This window comes from Siphateles boraxobius, unplaced genomic scaffold (assembly GCF_051911475.1).
Source record: "Siphateles boraxobius isolate OS27281-9 unplaced genomic scaffold, OSU_SipBor_1 6, whole genome shotgun sequence".
Taxonomy (NCBI): domain Eukaryota; kingdom Metazoa; phylum Chordata; class Actinopteri; order Cypriniformes; family Leuciscidae; genus Siphateles; species Siphateles boraxobius.
The window spans coordinates 14,266,237-14,286,249 of record NW_027509186.1 but is presented as its reverse complement, the minus strand read 5'-3'; the positions used below and the strand labels follow the sequence as shown (position 1 = coordinate 14,286,249).

Below are 20,013 nucleotides of genomic sequence, written 5' to 3'. Positions count from 1 at the left end.
AAGCAGTAAAAACCATTTAAAGCAATAAGCAGCGCAACGAGGAGAAGGTGAAAACTGCTCAGGGGTGTCAGGAGACAATGTGGACGTTGTTCTCTAAAGAGTTGAACACACTCAAGGGGACTTAAAGTGAAAAGGACGAAACAAAATGGACCTAGAGTAAAATAGAAGTGTTCTTATGTATGGGTGTTTCTACAAATAAACCACCTTTATTCCACTAGCAAAATTATCAAATTCTAAACCAAATGAGTGACGTAAATCTAATCCAACTCAATATTTAAATATTTATTGTGAAAAATATAAATTATTACACACATTACTACTATACAATTTTCAACATGACAAACAATTCTGACCCAAATAAAGTTTTAGAATAAAGAATTGGTTATTTGGTAAGTGAGGAGCAAGATTGTGATTCAATATGAATTGCGATTAGTGATAAAAGTAAATCAAAATCAAGTTACATTTCCAATTAAGTTGGGAATTTTTACCCAAAAGTTGAAAATATTATTTTGTTTTGTGCATTCAGGATGCATAAAATACAAACTTCGAATTTAACCAAAGCTAGACGAAGGTTTCAGTAAGTTTAAACATTAAAAAATTAATTTCCACAATAGGATGGTATCAAACTGATATCTGAGATGACAGAAAAATGACAGAAATCATCCTGTCTCATTCACAGGATACAAAAAAAAAAAAATAGTTTTCCAACAGCTGGGGGGGGGGGGGGGGGCATGGGGTATTGGGAAGGAATATTCACAACGATCCAGCATCCATTCGGACAAATCAATCTCACAACCTGTCAAAGCTGAAAACGTCTGTCAAAAAACTAACAGCTGTGAATAAACAGGTCAAAAACACACACACGCCCAACAAAAACATTGGTTACTTCAAATGATAGATTAGTGCTGTCAGGATCAGAGCAGTTTGTCAAAAAGCGTGAGATGAGATGTTCTTACCGTGGACGGTGAGGGTGGCGCTGGCCTCCGTCTTCCCCATCATGTTCTCCGCCTGACAGGTGTAAGTACCGGCGTCTCCTGAAGTCAGTCTCTTCAGTTTGAGAGTGTGGTCCTCCCAGATCTCGTGCCTGAGAAGACGATGATACACAAACATAGATGCAATTAAATGAGGCCATCCTGAAACACTTCATGTACTCTATCTTATCAAGAGGTTCTTTAAGACTCTTTAAGGCATTTCTCATTCGCATTTAATTGGCTTAATATAGGCTAATTAGATGTTTTATCACTCGTACCGTCCCTTGGGTAGATCTCCGTCCTCTTTCCTCCAGCGAATGGTGGGCACGGGGTCTCCTTGAGCTTCACACCTGAACTCAACACTCTGGTCCACCAGAACAGACTGACTGCTCGGCTTTCGCAAGAAGCTGGGCCTCTCTGCACACAAACACGCAGCGTATTATGTAATACAAGAAGTTTCCCAGTCTTCCCTATGAGATATTGCCTTCACTGATCCGATTATGAACTTCCAGCGATCTACATCTATTGAACTCTGACTTGTTGTTTTAGCCTAAACTTTCATGCAGCTAATCCTAAAGTAAGCTTCCTATCTGATTTATTTATTAAGATCATACAGTTTCTCTTTGATGTTAGGATACTAAGTTGAAGAACTGAAATAAATATAAATATAAAGCTAAAGATAAATATTTAATAAAAAACTAATGATAAAAAAGACCACAAAAAACAATTACATAACCTAAAATTAAAATGAAAACAGAAAATCTAAAGTACTGTACAATAAAAGCACATAAATACTTCTTAAATAAAACTGATTGTCATTCATGAACATGAGCAGAATGAATCATTGCATCTAATTAAAGGTGGTGTGTGATGTTTTGTTGTTTATATAGTGCTCAGAACACCCACATTGACTCAATCAATGGCAGGAGTTGGGGGTGGGGCTATCTGTTTGAACAACCAATGGCAGGAGTTGGGGGTGGGGCTATATGTTTGAACAATCAATGGTACGAGTTAGGAAGTTAGGGGTGGGGCTATCTGTTTGAACAATCAATGGCAGGAGTTGGGGGTGGGGCTATCTGTTTGAACAACCAATGGCAGGAGTTGGGGGTTGGGCTATATGTTTGAACAATCAATGGTACGAGTTAGGAAGTTAGGGGTGGAGCTATCTGTTTGAATAACCAATGGCATGAGTTGAGAAGTTAGGGGGCTATGTGTTTGAACAACCAATGGCATTAGTTGGGGGTGGGGCTATATGTTTGAACAACCAATGGCAGGAGTTGGGAAGTTAGAGGTGGGGCTATGTGTTTGAACATCCAATGGCATTAGTTGGGGGTGGGGCTATATGTTTGAACAACCAATGGCAGGAGTTGGAAAGTTAGGGGTGGGGCTATGTGTTTGAACAACCAATGGCAGGAGTTGGAAAGTTAGGGGTGGGGCTATGTGTTTGAACAACCAATGGCAGGAGTTGGGGGTGGGCCTATCTGTTTGAACAATCAATGGCAGGAGTTGGGGTTGGGGCTCTGTGTTTGAACAACCAATGGCAGTAGTTGGGGGTGGGGCTATATGTTTGAACAATCAATGGCACGAGTTGGGAAGTTAGGGGTGGGGCTATGTGTTTGAACAACCAATGGCATTATTTGGGGGTGGGGCTATATGTTTGAACAACCAATGGCAGGAGTTGGGAAGTTAGGGGTGGGGCTATGTGTTTGAACAACCAATGGCAGGAGTTGGGGGTGGGGCTATATGTTTGAACAACCAATGGCATGAGTTGGGGCTGGGGCTATCTGTTTGAACAATCAATGGCAGGAGTTGGGGAGTTAGGGGTGGTGCTATCTGTTTGAACAACCAATGGCATGAGTTGGGGATGGGGCTATATGTTTGAACAACAAATGGCAGGAGTTGGGAAGTTAGGGGTGGGGCTATGTGTTTGAACAACCAATGGCAGGAGTTGGGGGTGGGGCTATATGTTTGAACAACCAATGGCATGAGTTGGGAAGTTGGGGGTGGGGCAATCTGTTTGAACAACCAATGGCAGGAGTTGGGGTGGGGCTATCTGTTTGAACAACCAATGGAATGGGTTAGGGGAGGGGCTATCTGTTTGAACAACCAATTGCAGGAGTATTCAAAATTATATTTTGATATTCTGTTTTGTGACTGTACTGCCACTAAAGATGGCACACTTCACTTCCAAATTGAATCTGAGGAGATGTTTTTGGAGTAATTTGGAGAAGTTTTGCTCCATTTCTTACACTTGATCTAAATTGAAAATGACAATAAACTCGACATGGCTGGTGACTTTCTCCCTGTAATGTGTAAATATGCAAGCAGACATTGAATAATGATGGCGATGAGGAAGGCTGTGTTGCAGGGATTAGGGAGGGAAGGTCAAAGGCCACAGCTCTGATGTGGAATAGTGTAAACTGATATGTTAAGGTGTTGGACGACACAATGTATATTTTTGTGTGTATGTGTGAATGAAGGGGTGTGTGTGTGAAGGGTGAGCTGGTATTTGTTTCATGGCAAACTCTGATGATAAGGTTTAAGGGTCCATGTCTCCCAAACAGGGTCAATGACACGCTGGAGTCTTCCTACAGCTAAGCACACAAACGCTAAACATCTGGATTCTCTCCTGCTCTGCCCATAAACAAACACTTCATACAACGTGTGTGTGTGTTTAAGTGAATCCATCTGCATGCTTTTCACAATCGAATGCACCAGAGGTTTGTGTGGGAACCTGATTATACATGTGCGTCTTAAGGCAGGCAGATCATATGCAGGAGTATTTGAGAATCAGACTTCTGATTTACTGAAATACATAAATTTAAGCAGAAATATATCAAAAACGTACCAAGAACAGTCAACTCTGCGATCTCGCTCTCTCGTTCCCCCATCATGTTGGTTCCCACGCACACATACTTCCCTGCATCCGTTTTGCGGGTGTTGGTAATCATCAGTTTTCCTCCTCGTATCTGATGGAAAGAAAATATGAGAAGTCATAAATATAAGGATTAAAGGACATTAAAGGCCCTGTGGCACAATGCAAACCCCTCCATAATCACACAAAAACTACTGCAAAAATAAAATAATAATTATATATACACGTGCTGTAGAATCAATATATCAGTGCAATGTGTGTTGTGGCTATTCAGGTGGCTTATAGCTACCCAGGATCTGATTACAGGCCAAAGGGACCCCTTTTTCCTCAGGCAATTGTACAGGCAGCTGGGGGTCCTCTTTCACCTGAGCAGATCAAAATCACACACAACAAATCTGACCCCCGCATCAGGGGACCACACGGTGAGTGTCTATGAGGGGGGGGGAGAATGTGGCGGCTCTCCTGTGGCCCCCTACCTGCCTGTACTTACACAGGTCAACATGTGGGTTCACTTTATGGCAGATCATGTCATGTCTCATTGATTATCATTCACTGCGGTCAGTGTTGAGTCCAGCGGCTGGATCTGACTGTGTTTAACATGTGGAATGTGTAAACAGAGTCTCAGTGATAAAGACCAGAGGCATTCGCTGTATATTGCATCATTTACAAATTAGATACAGAAATTACACTTATGAGACACAAATGCCACATTTACTCTTCAAGTCTGCACTAAAATGTGACACTGTAGCTAAAATGGATGGATGAATAGACAGATGGATGGATGGACGGATGAAACAACGATGAAACAAAAGATGATGGTTGATGGATGAATGGATGGATGAAACAAGATGGATGGATGAATGAATGGAACGATGAAACAAAAGATCACAGATATTGGATGGATGGAACAATGAAACAAAAAATCATGGATATTTGATGGATGAATGGAATGATGAAACAAAATATGAATGGATGAACGGTGTATGGTTTATGCATGGTTTATGCAACGATGAAACAAAAGGTGGATGCAATTATGAAACAAAAGGTGGATGAATGATGAAAAAAAAGATGGCTGGATGAAACAATAAAACAAAACATTATGGACGGATGGAATGATGAAACAAAAGATGAATGGATGGATGCTTGATGGAATGGTGAAACAAAAGATGAATGGATGGATGGTTGATGGAACGATGAAACAAAAGATGGATGGATAGATGGAACAATAAACAGACAGACAGCCAGACAGATTAAACTATGGAAAGTATAAATACAGTATCAATGAACATTAAAATGTACATTTTTCACTCAGTTCACAAACTCTCAGAGGTGTAAAATAAGAGTTTTATCTGATTGGTTTTACAGTCATTTACAATAAAAGGACTGCAAACATCTAAACAAAACATTTACTAGGTCTCATGGGACGTCTCTGAGTACTTCCAAACCGGACACGTTCTGAAGCATTCTTGAGCCCTGTCGCCTCTCCTAAATATTAATGGTGGAAAAGAGTCTTTAAACAAAGGAGAGGTTGGAGGGGAAAGGAAGGAGGGTGAGTTTATTTAAGGCACCCTATGGTGTTGGAGAGGTTTTGAAGTGTCATTATGTTACTGTTTGTTTGAGCGAGAGCTTAACGGCTGAAACGGCACAAGACTCACAAAGCAGACAAGGTCAGGTCAGACGTAGGAATGAGAGAATGTGTGAGTATTAAGGAAATAATACAGTGAAGAAGAGGCTGAACCCAAAGGAAAAGTGAGAATGTGCCTCAGGAAAAACTCAAGATCCATTTCAAAAGATAGCGGGCTGCTTGTTGCAATGTATTGTGGTATTGCCTTATCTGTTAATGAAAACATGTAGCATAATCTGAAAGCGCACATACGAAACTTAAAAACTGTCTAGATAGGAAGCTTGCTAGGTTTCATAACAAAACTACTATCTGATTGCTATGACACGTAACATGCCGCAGAGCTCTGCTAGACAGCCCAAAAACTCCTCTTCATGTCCCAAGTACACGCAGACACATATTTGGAGTTCCATCACAGCAGGACAGCTTTACTCTCGGTCCAGAGTCAATGAACACACCTTCGCTCCCTCCGTCCTCGGATGCTATCAATCTGAGCATTGGGAGATTGGTTTATTCGCATGCCTTTTGTCTTGGGTGGTTTGGCAGAAGTGCTCATACAGGGCTCACGGTGTGGAGTCACTCAGCAGACCATGATAATCACACACCAACTCAGAACAAAAAGCTACAACAATACAGATCGCGCTGCTCCAGTTAATTTGAGCAGACGGCAGCAATTACTGCTGAAAAGCAATTAATGGCCACATTGGAGCTCCTTAATTTAGAGATAACAGTGGAACGCAAAACAAATGAATAATGTTGATGCTCATTACTGTATGCAGAGCTGTAGTTGAGCCAATGTTTCGACAAAAATCAGTTAATTGCTGTGAAGTGCATTTTGCCCCCAACAAAAAACAAAGAGAAGATGCTTCAAATAGGAACACAACATGTTTACACTCAATGGCCACTCTCAAGTCTCATTATATATATATATATATATATATATATATATATATATATACATACATACATATCTTACAGTAGAATGATAGAAACAGTGAAACGATTCCAGTGCTGATACTGATAGAATATCGCACGGCTGAAAAAAGGCTCTCAACTAATCAGATTTGAGAACCAGAAAGACCTGTTGTATACATATTACAATTGTGTGCTTCCTTTAATTTTTACGCATCTTTTTATTTACAGAATTTAAGATGGTACAACAACATACCTATACATACATATGGCCAATATTAAATTGTGTGTGTGTTTGACCTGCATTATTCAGGATTCAGGCCATGCCCCCTACATTATGAGTACATGCCAATGTCCTCATAATTCAAATTGCTCAATAAACATACTAAACGGTTTTTCATTAAAATGTAGAAATGCAGAATGTTTTCTGTTTAGGTTTTGTGGTAGGTTTAGGGGCTAGAAAATGTCATTAGCTCAGTATAAAAACCATTAGGCCTAAGAAACTTCCTCATAATAATCGGAGTACCAACATGTGTGTGTTTGAGATGACCATACAGTTTAATGTCTTCATAATTGTAGACTGCAGACTAGAGATAAGCTACACACACATACACCACCACTACACCACTTACATCAACAACAAACTTGATCTGGTTTGATTCAGCTTCATCCTAATCAGCACAATCGCAACAACATCATAGTTACACATTGTCGTAACTTTGGAATGTGTAACACATACCTCCGTTGCCTTTTTAGTCAGTGCAAAGCACTGAATTGGTATTCTCAAAAACCCTGTCTACAGTTTGAATAAAAATAACAAAACCCCCCAAACCACCTTTAGCCTTATTCTACACAAATAAGCCACGTGGAAAACGAGCAGCGGCGTGCACATCAAAGTCACTCTTTTAACGACAAAAGAGGCCTGATTGATCCCGTTACTTAATTTTCCACACATTTAATTAGAAAAACCTAATTGGTGGCCCTGGTTTAAAGACAGCATTAAATCAGCAGAGAGAGAGTTTTCGGCTCGTGAACGCTGGCGATGGCAAACTTTCATTCCCACATGCCCTTCCAATCAGATGAATGGGCTCCATTAATTTTCCCTGACAGAGTCGGCCACGACGCAGTTTAAACACTCATCAGCAGAAGCCCTAATCGGCCCTCATTTGCTGGAAAAATGCAGCAGAAGCAATTGTTATCCACATGTATTAAATAAAGGAACTTCTTTTCGCTATGTCTTTTTTATTAACGAATCAGCAGGTCTTCGTTAGTACCTCTAAAATGAAAATTAGGAAGGGACCTGGAAGGCCGGATGTGAAGCTCATATTTTTTATTGAATACAGCAACAGTAAGTCATCCATAAAAAATGTGTTATTTGAGCAGTAAATTTTGTTTAATTCATCAATTTTGAAGTGGGACTACTGTTTTAGGCGGATAAAATTATAGCTATTCGTACTATTCCACAAATCCTGTCAGCCGAGCTTAAAATGTAACTTTGCCGATTTCCAACCTTTATGTTTACTATTTGTCCATTTGTCCACCCGGACAGAGACATTCACGTTTATTTCTAAGCAAAAGTTCACCGTATGATGTGTTTTGCGGATGTGAAAGCTCTCCAGAGCTTTCATGAAAACTACAGATTATACTTCCCCATTTTTGTATTTCGTCGGATCAACAGAAGGTTATTAACAGAACAGTTATTGTAAGGGTTTATCACTGAAAACTGTATCATACATTGACTACTCTTTAAACGGCATTATGGTGAAAGTGGAACACTTTGGCAACAGCTTTCTTACCTGTACGAGACGGTGTTTTTCTTTCAGGAGGAATTGACAGAACGGCAGTTTTACTCCTCCATTTGACCTAAAACATTCTGTTCGTAGTAATCCAATTGGAAGTGTTGACTACAAATACTGAGGTTTTTCAGATTTTCTGTTGCAGCATTCTCTCCATATTTATAATTCAGCTTTTAGCCATTGCCTAAAACACACTGGATCCTCCACTGGAAACTGAAAGTAACTCACTCCTGCTAAACGTTTACTTTTTGATTCCTTGCACACAGGAAAAACACAAGACACCATTATGACTAAAAGTTTGAAGTATTTCCTACTAAAGTGATAAGATAAAATAAAAATTCTGCATCAAAATGTATAGACAAGTAGTTTGTTTAGGCATGGTTTGTAAGGAATTATAAACCTGCGCACATATATTCAAACGCACATAACTATAGAATCAATTCTTAATGCGCATGTGAACGCCATCAGCGTCTATCACAGGTTCACGTTTAAAGTCTGTTTAGAGAGAACGGTGTCGTCTTAGCGGCCCCTAATTTAATAACAAATGATCATTTAGACGGAAGTGAATCAATCAAAACTAACTTTAGCTGGAAAAAAAATTTTTCAAGAGCCACTATAAAACCAAACCAATCTCTGTTACCTTAAATTATATGTTTATCTCTGTAAAGCTGCTTTGAAACAATCTACATTGTTAAAAGCGCTATATAAATGAGGATGACTAAAGCGAGGCAATATTGGACTCTGGTCAAACATTTCCAATAGGAGCAGACTGGTGGGAGTGGCCTTGGAAGGCAACATTCCCAGTGCATTATGGGTGATACATCATAAAGGGAGGACAACAGCCCTTTTTCTCTGTTTTTTCTAGTCAGGTAGCACCGATTTAAAAGTTTGCCTTTCTACTGCACAAGCAGGCAGACGAGGTTTATTTAAAGCCCATTTTGCCAGCTGTGAAGTATCTCTTTAACCAGCCAGTGTAAAACACTCTTCACCAGCTAGATGAACCAGCACTAACCAGTATGGTGTTTTCAACAGGAAACTGTGTCAGATATGCTTACCGTTATCCTCTCATCTCTGTCGTCGATGGTGACCCCATCTTTCTTCCAGGAGATGGTGGGTTCTGGGTGTCCGCGGGGCGGCTGGCACTCCATGACCGCTGGCTCGCCCGCCGCCACCATCACGTCCACAGGGTTCTGTCGGAAATCATCTCGAAGGACTGATAAAAAAAGAGAGAAAAACAGGGATATTAGAAACACGAACAGCATTTCTATCAGGAAACTACACACGCTAAAGTTTAAAGAAGAGGAATAACAAATTAGAAACCATGAGAGGATCATTTTTCTACTCTTTCCAAGTGCAAACCACCTCTAATCTACTTCAAACATACAAAGATTAAACCTAAAACTTCTGTTTATATTAGCTAAAAGGCACAAAAGAGGGTTTGGAATATAAAGTGCTCTTCCTGCATGGAAATGTAAGTGATATTAATGTGGGACACAAGACTGAACATTCATCTATACCACTGCTGAAGTGTGCAATAACGTCTGAATCCAAAAAACACACAATCTAAGCATGTTAGTCGACCCTGTTACCCTTCTGACAGATTTGCTTAAAGCATTCCCATTAATCCGAGACAGCATGCCTTTCACAGTGCCATGTAGATACTGTACAGCAGCACATTAGATTAGTCCAGTGTTTTAAATTATGTACACATGACATGGGAAAAGCACATGTGGTGAAACACAGCAACTTGACTCGAGATATTTTCCAAAACCCAGTGAGCTGCCAACCTAGAAAGCATTTTATAGACGATGTGAAACCATATTTGGTGAAACCATATAAGCACATTTCTGATCTTATTACAAATCTTATTGGGCATTATTAAAAAAAATATTAATGTTCACCTTGTTTTTGGAAACATTACAATTGTGTTATTTTTTTGAAAGAAGTATCTGTTGCTCACCAAGGCATCATTTATGTAATCAAATTTACAGTAAAAAAAGCAATATTGTGAAATGTGCTTACTATATATATATATATATATATATATATATATATATATATATATATATATATATATATATATATATATATTCCTGTGATGGTAAAGCTGAATTTTCAGCATTGTTACTCCAGTCTTCAGTGTCACATGATCCTTCAGAAATCATTCAAATATTATGATTTTGAAACATGTATTGTTTATTATTACATTATTGTAACATATGCTATTATTACTAATATAATTACTATTGTGTATTAGTACTATATGTTAAAAGATTACCAAGGTGAACGTGTGTATAAATATATTTATTAAGATATTTTATATATATATATATATATATATATATATATATATATATATAGAAAAATAAACATTTAAAATATGTATTATTTTGATGTGTGGGTGTATATATATATATATATATATATATATATTTATATATATATATATATATATATATATATAATTGTTTTTTCTTATTTGTTAAAAGAATAAATATTACACAAAGAATTAAGCACTCTATCAGTAATTCTCCCCTTATTCATAAAAGTACGTGCAAATCGACAGAAATGGAAACTTCTTTGGGTTCTCACGCCCCTGAACCTGTTCCTAGATCAAACTGAGATGCTCAAGGTAACCTGAACTCCTGACTGCCTCCAAATTCCTTTAAGACTTTAAGCACTTAATTGGCCATATGATTCCAGTTTCTACTGCTTGTAATGTCACAGCAGGTAAAAGTCCTCCTTTACCCCACTGAAAAATGTCCAAGCGGAGGTGATTCGCTGAAAGAAATGGAAATCATTTATTCTCCTCCTCTCTTGCTCTCTTTTTCCATCATTTTCTGTAACAATCTCTCAAGCATATCATTCCTTCCAGCCAAGGATTTCAACAGGCATCTCGTTTTCCTCGACCGGCTTAATTAGGCAGTCTATAGAGGAAAGACACACATGCACACCAGAAGATCACTGGCCGGTGGAGAGAGATGAGGGTCAGTGTCTAATGTGAACTGTGTTCGCTCTCCGTGGATCAGCTAAGGGATTCGGATTTTCGCAGCGGACCAACCAACTTGGATTGAGTTTGCAGAGTTGTGTGAAACCAACTCACGCTTGATTTGCACCCTGAGCTGAGAAACATGATAGCATGCTTGCTTTCTAACAGGGCCTTGTGGGGAAAGTTGTGTGTGTGTGTGTACATATGTCAAGTTCTGAACATGTCTACAAAAATGGGAATAGAGTCCTGGAAATGATATAAACCACTGAAGTGAGACAGAAAGAGTGACGGTAAGAGAGAGAAACCAAGCCTGTGTCTTTAAAGTGACAGTTCACCCAAAAAAAGTAATATAACCTGCTTTCTTCTATGAAACACACATTTTTGAGGAACATCGAATATACTACACAAGTCATATTAATTACTTTTATTCTGCTTTTGCATTCTATTTGAATGCATCAGTCCATATTCAGTGTAATTGTATGAAAAATGAGCTATCAGTTTATTGTTCAAATTTTTTCTTTTTTATGCTTACAGAAGAAAGACTATTGGTTTAAAATGACATGAAGGTGAATATACAACATAATTTTTAATGGTAATTATGCCTTTAAACCTCGTGATCAAAATTGGCATTGAATGAAAACAGCAAATACAAAAAAATACAAAAAATATCAACCACAAGTATATCCCCAAGTAATTTTACTTGTCTTTGATAATTACAAAATATAGGCCATTTTGTTTTTGGACCAAATTCTAATGATCCATCTATGTGTAAAAAGTTTCAAATCTGCACACAAACTACTGAATTACTGTCTCTTCTCTACTAAACCTGGCAACCCAAAACCGCTTGTTCAGTTTCCAGAACTTTTGCAGAACTTTATGCTTCACAGAAATTTGAAACAGATGCAGTAACGTCAAATTAAAATGAGATTTGCATTGATATGCCTTTGACATTAATGAAATGAATATTTAATACCACACACGGGCTACAGAAGGATGATAGTAAGAGCTCTGCTGGGCGGAAATGAAATGGATTTTGCGTAGCCACCACTGAGGGTTTCTGGAGTGTTCTACTGGAGCCATTGGGGAACTGGAGATTTGTTTAAAAAAAAGCACTTCAAAAACCCAGAGCTGGCAAAGACGCAGGGAGATTTGTCAGGAGCAGGACTGTGGGCCTTGAAGAGAAACCATGGGGAACGACCAAAATACAGCAGTTGCAGTAGAATAAATATGTATTGTAATCACAACGTCTATCTTCTTAGAAGTTCCCTAAACATTATCATGCTGAAAAGCCCCGCATATGGTGTTTGTTGGATGTTGGTGTGCTAGTTTGTCCCCACCAGACTGCCTAACCTCATCTAGTTTAGGAATACTTGCACTTTTGAGCCAAAAAGATCACAATAATTGAACGGTCTAACTAGCAAGAACCTGGTTATTCACTAGCTTAACCAGCAATGTGTTCACCAAACTAGCTCTAACTAGTCAGGAATTCAGATTTGCAGGTTTCAAAGCATGGGGAATTCTGCTATAGAAATGGAAAGGAACTGTGATCACCATCATGTTGCATCACTTATTTTAAGCAATCCATAACTTCCAGCATCTGTCCAATCGATTATTACATACAAAACGAAATGTCATTGGGGCGAAAATTGCGGAATCGTGAGAATATTTAGAGAAACAGAAACGAGAACATGTACTGTATGTCTGGTTTGCGAGAACCATTCCACATGAACAATGTGCGTATGCGAACGCAATCATTCCCAGATGTGAACCCACGGAAAACCGCCGCACATTCCCTCTCCTCCAGATCATCTGTCCACATGGTGCCTGCTAAACATAATACAAAAATGGAGGGATGACAAATTAGAGCGAGACCTCATTTAGAATGCTCTTCGCCTCTTGGGTCACTGCGCCATTGCGGGTCAGACTGAAGCTGGAGTCATGCCAGTCGCTGGTTATCCAACACTTAAGACCACCCGCTAAAAGAGTGTGTTCAAAAATGCCTTCACAAAACTACTGTGGCGGCACGAACTAAGTGACAGTAAAGCAATTCCATGATACTTTTGATACATACCATGGTACCATGATTTTAAATGGTAAATTCTAGCTGATAATTATTGTTAGACTGATGCAGTAACCAGCCTTCACTAATGGAACCTTAAATCATTTTAAAGTGTTATCAAATAAATTAAAAACAAAATAATAATTACTAAGATTATTAGTTAATTAAATAGACCAATTTCAAATAATTATTTTAGTATTATTATTATTATTACTATTATTAATACATGCATTAACTTTATTTAAGTTTTTTAATCTTATAAATTAATTTATTATTAATTTATATAAAATTAATTAATTTATTTATTTAATCTTATTTAATCTATTTTGTCTGAAAAAAATCGACAGGTGAACACGATATTATAATAAATCTATAATACATCCACTTGAAAATATACTGCATATTGTTTTTAAGATTTTCAATATTACATTTAACAGTGCCATTAAATTTTATTTTGATTTAAAATATTACATTTAAGTATGTTATAGAAGATGGCAAAGGTAATCTGAAAATAAAAATAGTGGAAATAAGCAAACACAACTAAATATCCAATATCACCTGACAGTTTACTTTATTAATGGATGCTCAACATTCCAAAGAAAAAAGTTTTAATAATCCTTTACCAAAAATGCAATAACTTGCTCTTCGTTTGAAATTAGTTTGCTGTTTAGGCATATTTTTTTAGCCTGGCTCCATTATGGCTTGTAATGCACACTTCTTGTCTTACTGAATTCAATGATTAACTCAACAAATAGCAATACACTCTGACTAAACAAATATAAATGCAAAAATTGCATTCAAACTACTAACTAGCCAAACATCTAGTGGACAATAATCTCGAGTTTCCTTCCACCTCACCAAATGCCTCATCCACACTTCCTCCCTCCATTATTTTCCACCAAACCATCATGAGTGCCCACCTCATTCATCACTGCCTGATGCTTGAACCCTCTCCTCTGTCTGTAGGGTCTCCAGGGCTGGTGAGGGCCAGAACTTGCCGCTGGAAATTCACACTTCAGAGAGGACATACTATACCTGCCTAGAGTCTCAAAGAGCGGATCGATACGCTGCTCTCATTAGCAGCAGAGAGCTGGGAGAGGATGGGGGGAGGGGGAGATACAAACCCGCTGGTGCGTTCACAGCAAGCTAACCCTGCCTGGAGCTGCGGCGTCCGCTGGGGTTTACAACTCTCGCTCTTTCTCTTTCGCTCTCCGCAGCTGATACCGCTCTCCTGGTGAGTCTCGACTTCAAAGGAAGGCCCCCAAGTACGGTGCGTTAACCCCCTGCTCCTGCACCCATGTGGCGGCACGGTCAAGGTCTGGTGTGTGCGCGGATAAGGTGTCTCTGAGGAGACGGGACGAAGCAAAGCAATCTCCGGCACTTTCTCCAGAGGATAACTGGCTCCCTGACCGAGCCTGGTTTCTCCCAATTTTTTTTTTTTTTTTGCCTCCATTTCTGTCACCCGATGGTGTTAGGTTCATTGCCCTTGTCAACTTTGACTTGCTTAGTTGGGGTTTGAAAGACACTTAATATTCAGTAATATAGACCTTAGTCAGGTTAGGCGCTTTATTGAATTTACAACGGATGAAAACGTGGCTGTGAGGGATAGGCTTACAATCTTTACTATGGCAAGCATTGTATAAAGGTCATAGATCATGTAATTTTCACAACTCCTTGACACTACTGAATAAGAACTAAAGGGGCTTTCACACCGGAGGAGCCTTTTCATAGTTCCTAGAACTAATTGCGGAAGTACCCACATTTTGGCATGTTCGCACTTAAGTAACTGGGAACGAATTTAGTTTTAGGAACGCCTTTTGGGGGAACTAAATTAGCTCCTACTCTCCTACTTCAGATTAGGGTTTAAACCAGCACTAAAGGAACAACCACTGAAGTAACTGTACATTGATTGGTCGAACGCACACGAAATGCCATCACCCCCCATTTTTAAAAAGCTATGTAAACGCACACACTTTACTCCACAATAAAAAAAACAGAAAGCTAATGTTAACGGCATTCACCTGTCGCCTTTGTCTGCGGCATTGTGTTCTTTTCTCAGCCTCGATATGTAGCACTCCAAGTTGTCGTAGGAGATTTAGTCCCTTCTAGCTCCATCGTATAACTTAGGCTATACATCCACATTTCATCTAAGTAATCATGAATCCCACAACACAACAAAAACCCAGCTCCGATCAAGGCATTCTCCATTCTCTAGTTCTTGAAGTTGTTGAATGCAGTGCTATCTCTGTCGGCTGGCTTATGTCACTTCAGAGTTCCTACTCACGGTGCGAATGCAAGCAATTGCCTGTTGGCTAGTTCCTATAACTATCAGGTGCAAAAGCCCCTAAAAATCACCGCTTTATAGCTGAACTGAATCCTTTTGCCTCCTGTAGAGCTGCATGAAGCTGAATTGGACTTGATCAACTCTACACAGTTATTGAACTTAACTGAACCAACAATGAATTGACTTGAGCTGAACAATGACACTATGAAGGTCTTCTGCAGAGAAAATTTTAATTTGTCTTATATTTGATGACGTTTGAATCATTGATTATGTTATTTCCCTGCTTATTGCTGTGAAGATGCTTTGAAACAATCTGTATTGTTTAAAGCGTCATATAAATAAAGACGACTTGGCTTTAAACCAAATATCAGCACTTTAAACCAATAAGGCTCCTTTTGAGCATTTGCAAGAGTGTGTACGGCATCTGCTGATGGGGTAAACAGTGGCGTAGGCTTCAGCTATGCAGAGATGAACCGAGAGTATGTGAAAGGCAACCAACAAACAAACGCTCGAAAAGCAGCACCCGTCACGCTTACTCTTAACCAGCACACCTGACAGAGGCGTTTCAGATCAAATCTCCCCTATCGCTCTCGCAATGACCTCAAAACGAGGCTCGTGCTCTGATGTGCCTCAGTGTGTGTGTGGAAATAAAGGCTTCTTTTCAACCTCTCCACGGTCTGTTAGTCTTCAGGGGGCCTGTGAAAATGAAACAGCAGGCACATGATTTTACTGCCATATGCTTTGCTTGGCACTGATGAAGGACAAGTCCTCCCTTAACTATTCAATTACCTAGTGACCTGTTTTTTTAGGGGTGGCAGACACAGTACAGGACATGTAGTGTACTTCAGTGGGGTGATTTAGAGGGTCTTATAACTCATTTGGGAGTGCTAAAGTGTGTTAACATAGAGGAAAAAAAAGTTGCATTAGGACGGGAGTTGGGAGACTTTTCCCAACTCTACCGACCAGCCGGTTCCAGCAAGAAGGGATTATGAGAGGGGGGAAAAAAGAGGAAGCTCCAATCAAGAGATTTAAACAATGACGCTACTATCAATAAACAAATATGAGGGAAACATAATTTCGGTGGCCGTCAGGGATTGAAACTTGGCCTAACTGGCTACGATTATGAAAACATTTAACAAGTCGCTGAAGATGGCAAACGAAAGAGAAGTTTGAATCGAATGGAAAAGGTTTCGGTTGATTAATAGTACTTGTCAGGTTTTAGTGACCTGTTATTTTAGGGTGGCGGACTAAGAAAAGGGCTAATTCATCAAGTCTAGTGGAAGAGGACCTGAAAGGAAACAGCTATCGATAGGAGCCCCTGCCTCATTCAGAAAGGTGACCCTATAAAGTGCAGGAGACAGAGAGTCTATTCACTATACCTGTTTATTAACATGGTCAGAGCTGTTTGTAGTTATTAGAAGAACGGCAGGAGGTTACCAAACCAGGTTTAGGTTTAGGTCACGTTCAGCATGCAGCAAGGCAGACTGGGAAAATTTAGCTTTTTAAATAAGTAATTCACCCTAAAAAGAAAATTCTGTCAACCACAGAACGCTTTCTTTCTTCTGTGGTTGTTTGGACCCCCTTGACTTCTTCAATATCTTCTTGTGTGTTCATACAAGTTTGGAACGGTATGAGTGTGAGTAAATGATAATAGAATTTCACTTTTGTGTGAGCTATTATCCCTCTGTTTCAACAGTACTATATAATTTATCACATACAACGTCCCTGTTTTTTGGAATCCCCGTTATCATGATAATCGACTGTTTTTTTCTTTTAACCTTAGAGGCAAAAGGAACACAAAGTAGCTATTAGTTTGATCAAGCCTTTGTCACATTTTTCCCAGTACTCCTTCCACTGTCATTAACAGAAGCGCAGTGGGGCGTCTGTTCACAATCATGCCATCATACAACAATGATGCTGAGGGGTGTGTGAACAAACATTGCTGTAATAATAAATAAAAGCTTTCAAATAAACTGTCCAAACAAGTCATATCGGCCCACTTGAGTGGTGATGTTGTTTTGTGTGGAGGGTTTTTTGTCAAGAGCAGTGCAGCAGAGCGCTTGACATGTCCGCATGTAGCTACGTGGGGAAATTGCCACAACAGAGAGCAGCTGAACGACAGTTTAAATTAGTGGACAGCAAGAATAAAATGAGTCTCCCTGAAAACCAAAGACAAATAGGACTAGATTTTAAAATTTTCTGAGTATAAAGAGCGAGCTGTTTATGCAAAAGCCACCACAGTGCTAGTGTGCTGTGGTTGGTTGCTATGTGGTTGATATGTTGTTACTTATATAGGTTGTATACATATATGTATATGTATATGTGTGTGTGTGTATATATATATATATTAGGGGTGTAACGGTTTAAATTGACGGTTTGGTTTGATACGATACGATACAGTGGTGTCACGGTTCGGTTCGATACAATACAGCAAAAAGACAAATGCCAGAGAAATTTCCTATTTATTAAAAGTAAAAATATTTTAAAATAATTGTGAGTTTTCCTACATCTTGAAACTTTTAGTTTTATAAATGGGGGTAATCTTTACAATGTTGTTTACAACATCTTTACAACAAATAATGTTTTGGTCATCACATTAAAAATAACATAGCATAAGAAAGTGCATAAGAAAGCTCAAAAATGTATTCATAAATGAATTAGGAACATAGGAAAAATAAAGTATAATACTTACGGTTGAATAAAATAAAATAATGAAATAAAAATGAGCAAGTAACAGTAAAAGCCAACAAATATTTTGTAGAGGTATTAATGGTAAGACTTCTAACCATGAGTAATACGTTCGTAACTGTGTTTGTTCACTGTTGATTGTGCTTTGTTAATACAAATACAGCTGTTCATTGTTTGTGCATGTTAGTTCACACCGCATTAACTAATGCTAACAAATACAACTTTAGATTTAAATAATGTATTAGTAAATGTTGAAATTTACATTAACAAAGATTAACAAATGCTGTAGAAGTGCAGTTCATTATTTCTTCATCTTAACTGATGTGGTTAATTAAAGGTTTCAAATTAAAGTGTTACCATATTAATATTCCTACTAACATGCAGTGGGGAAAATGATAAACCAAACAAATTTTTCAGCTACAGTGGCGTTTTTGATAGAGCTCTTCAGGTCAAACATTCATCTTCAGTTTCTACTTGCACAATTGGTGGTCGGACAAATGTATGATTTGTTTAGAAAACTACAGTTGAGCAAATGAAAGCTCTTGTCAGTGTGAACACACATGCATGCTATTGTCCATTCTAGCTACTTCTCTTCAAAATGAAGCAGAAATTCAGCATGTAGACATTGCTTACGGCACGGCGAGCAGGACGACCTCCAGAGCACACGCAGAGGGGCATCGTAACATAAGCCTGAGGTCTTCAGAAACACACACACACCACACCACATACTACAAGTTTTCCTCTGTGGTTATATAATGGTGTAGACACGGGTCAGAACTACCAGTTGGGTTTTCTTTTGTTTGGAATAAAATTGTATTGTTTATTGGCTTGATCTGGAGCATGATTCTTATGCTTTGCACCAAAAATCGCAATTTGCCGCATACATAAACTATTTGAATTTAATGCGTAAACAAATAGATGAAATCAGAAAAAAAGGATTAGATGCTAGAAGCTCTGGGCCATCTTCACATATTTGCGACCAAGAGTAACAAGCAGAAATGAATGTGTGTGCGTGTGTGAAAGATTGGAGCGGGAAACGTGCCAAGAAAACCCAACAGCTGGAGTAGTTATCTAGCATGTGTGCTGTTTCCATCGTCTTATACAGAAGATACAAATTTTCGTATTCTGCATGGCAGCCAAAGCCATAAACACCAAACACATCTTCATAAATCCACATAAAACGAACATAAATAAGTATACAAAAGTAGATCGTGCGGCCCACAGCAGCGGGAGAGCGGGTTAATCCAGCTCTCCTCCGACCGTGTTCTGGTTTCCAGTCGAAAGACTCTGGAGACGTGGGTCTGGAGATCAGGGACTGCGGTGAGCTGCGAGTACAAATGTATTATTTATTCTTAAGGCCAATACTGAGTCTTGGCAGTGTGACCAGTAAAGTGATATATCAGTACATTAAGTTACAGCGCGAATGCTAAGAAAGGATCAGTGGTTTCGACTAAGTGCCGGTTACCACTTTGGTTTGTTTTTCTTTGACGTTTTTTTTTTTCTTTCTTTCTTTGGCTTGTTCAGCAGAAATATCCCAAGTACCTCAAGAATATCAGACAGTGAGGTCTTAAAGGTGCAATCCGTCATTTAAAACGTTTAAAATGATGCATTTCAGTCAAATTAGTTTAGCTTAATAAAAGCTGTTATATTCAACAAAGGGTTCACCGGTCTCATGACCAACATATAGCTCAGTTTTAACCTCCCATATCTAATCATGGCTGATGGCAAATAGGACATTTCTACAATGCCATTGGGAACCAAAAACTATTGATTTTATGACATAAATGTTCATACACTCAAATTGTTCGTAGGAAATAA

The 20,013-nt window shown here is 38.8% G+C and overlaps 1 protein-coding gene across 1 annotated transcript in view; it reads right to left on the bottom strand.

The window, feature by feature from the left end:
• The window catches only part of robo1 (roundabout, axon guidance receptor, homolog 1 (Drosophila)), a 163,038-nt gene that overhangs the window by 41,168 nt on the left and 101,857 nt on the right, over window positions 1–20,013 (bottom strand). The window contains exons 3-6 of the mRNA XM_077207757.1: window positions 9,231–9,388; window positions 3,820–3,940; window positions 1,250–1,388; window positions 957–1,084 (exon numbers count right to left, since the gene is read on the bottom strand). Of these exons, the coding sequence (XP_077063872.1) occupies window positions 957–1,084; window positions 1,250–1,388; window positions 3,820–3,940; window positions 9,231–9,388 (546 nt within the window). The remainder of the gene's footprint in view (window positions 1–956; window positions 1,085–1,249; window positions 1,389–3,819; window positions 3,941–9,230; window positions 9,389–20,013) is intronic.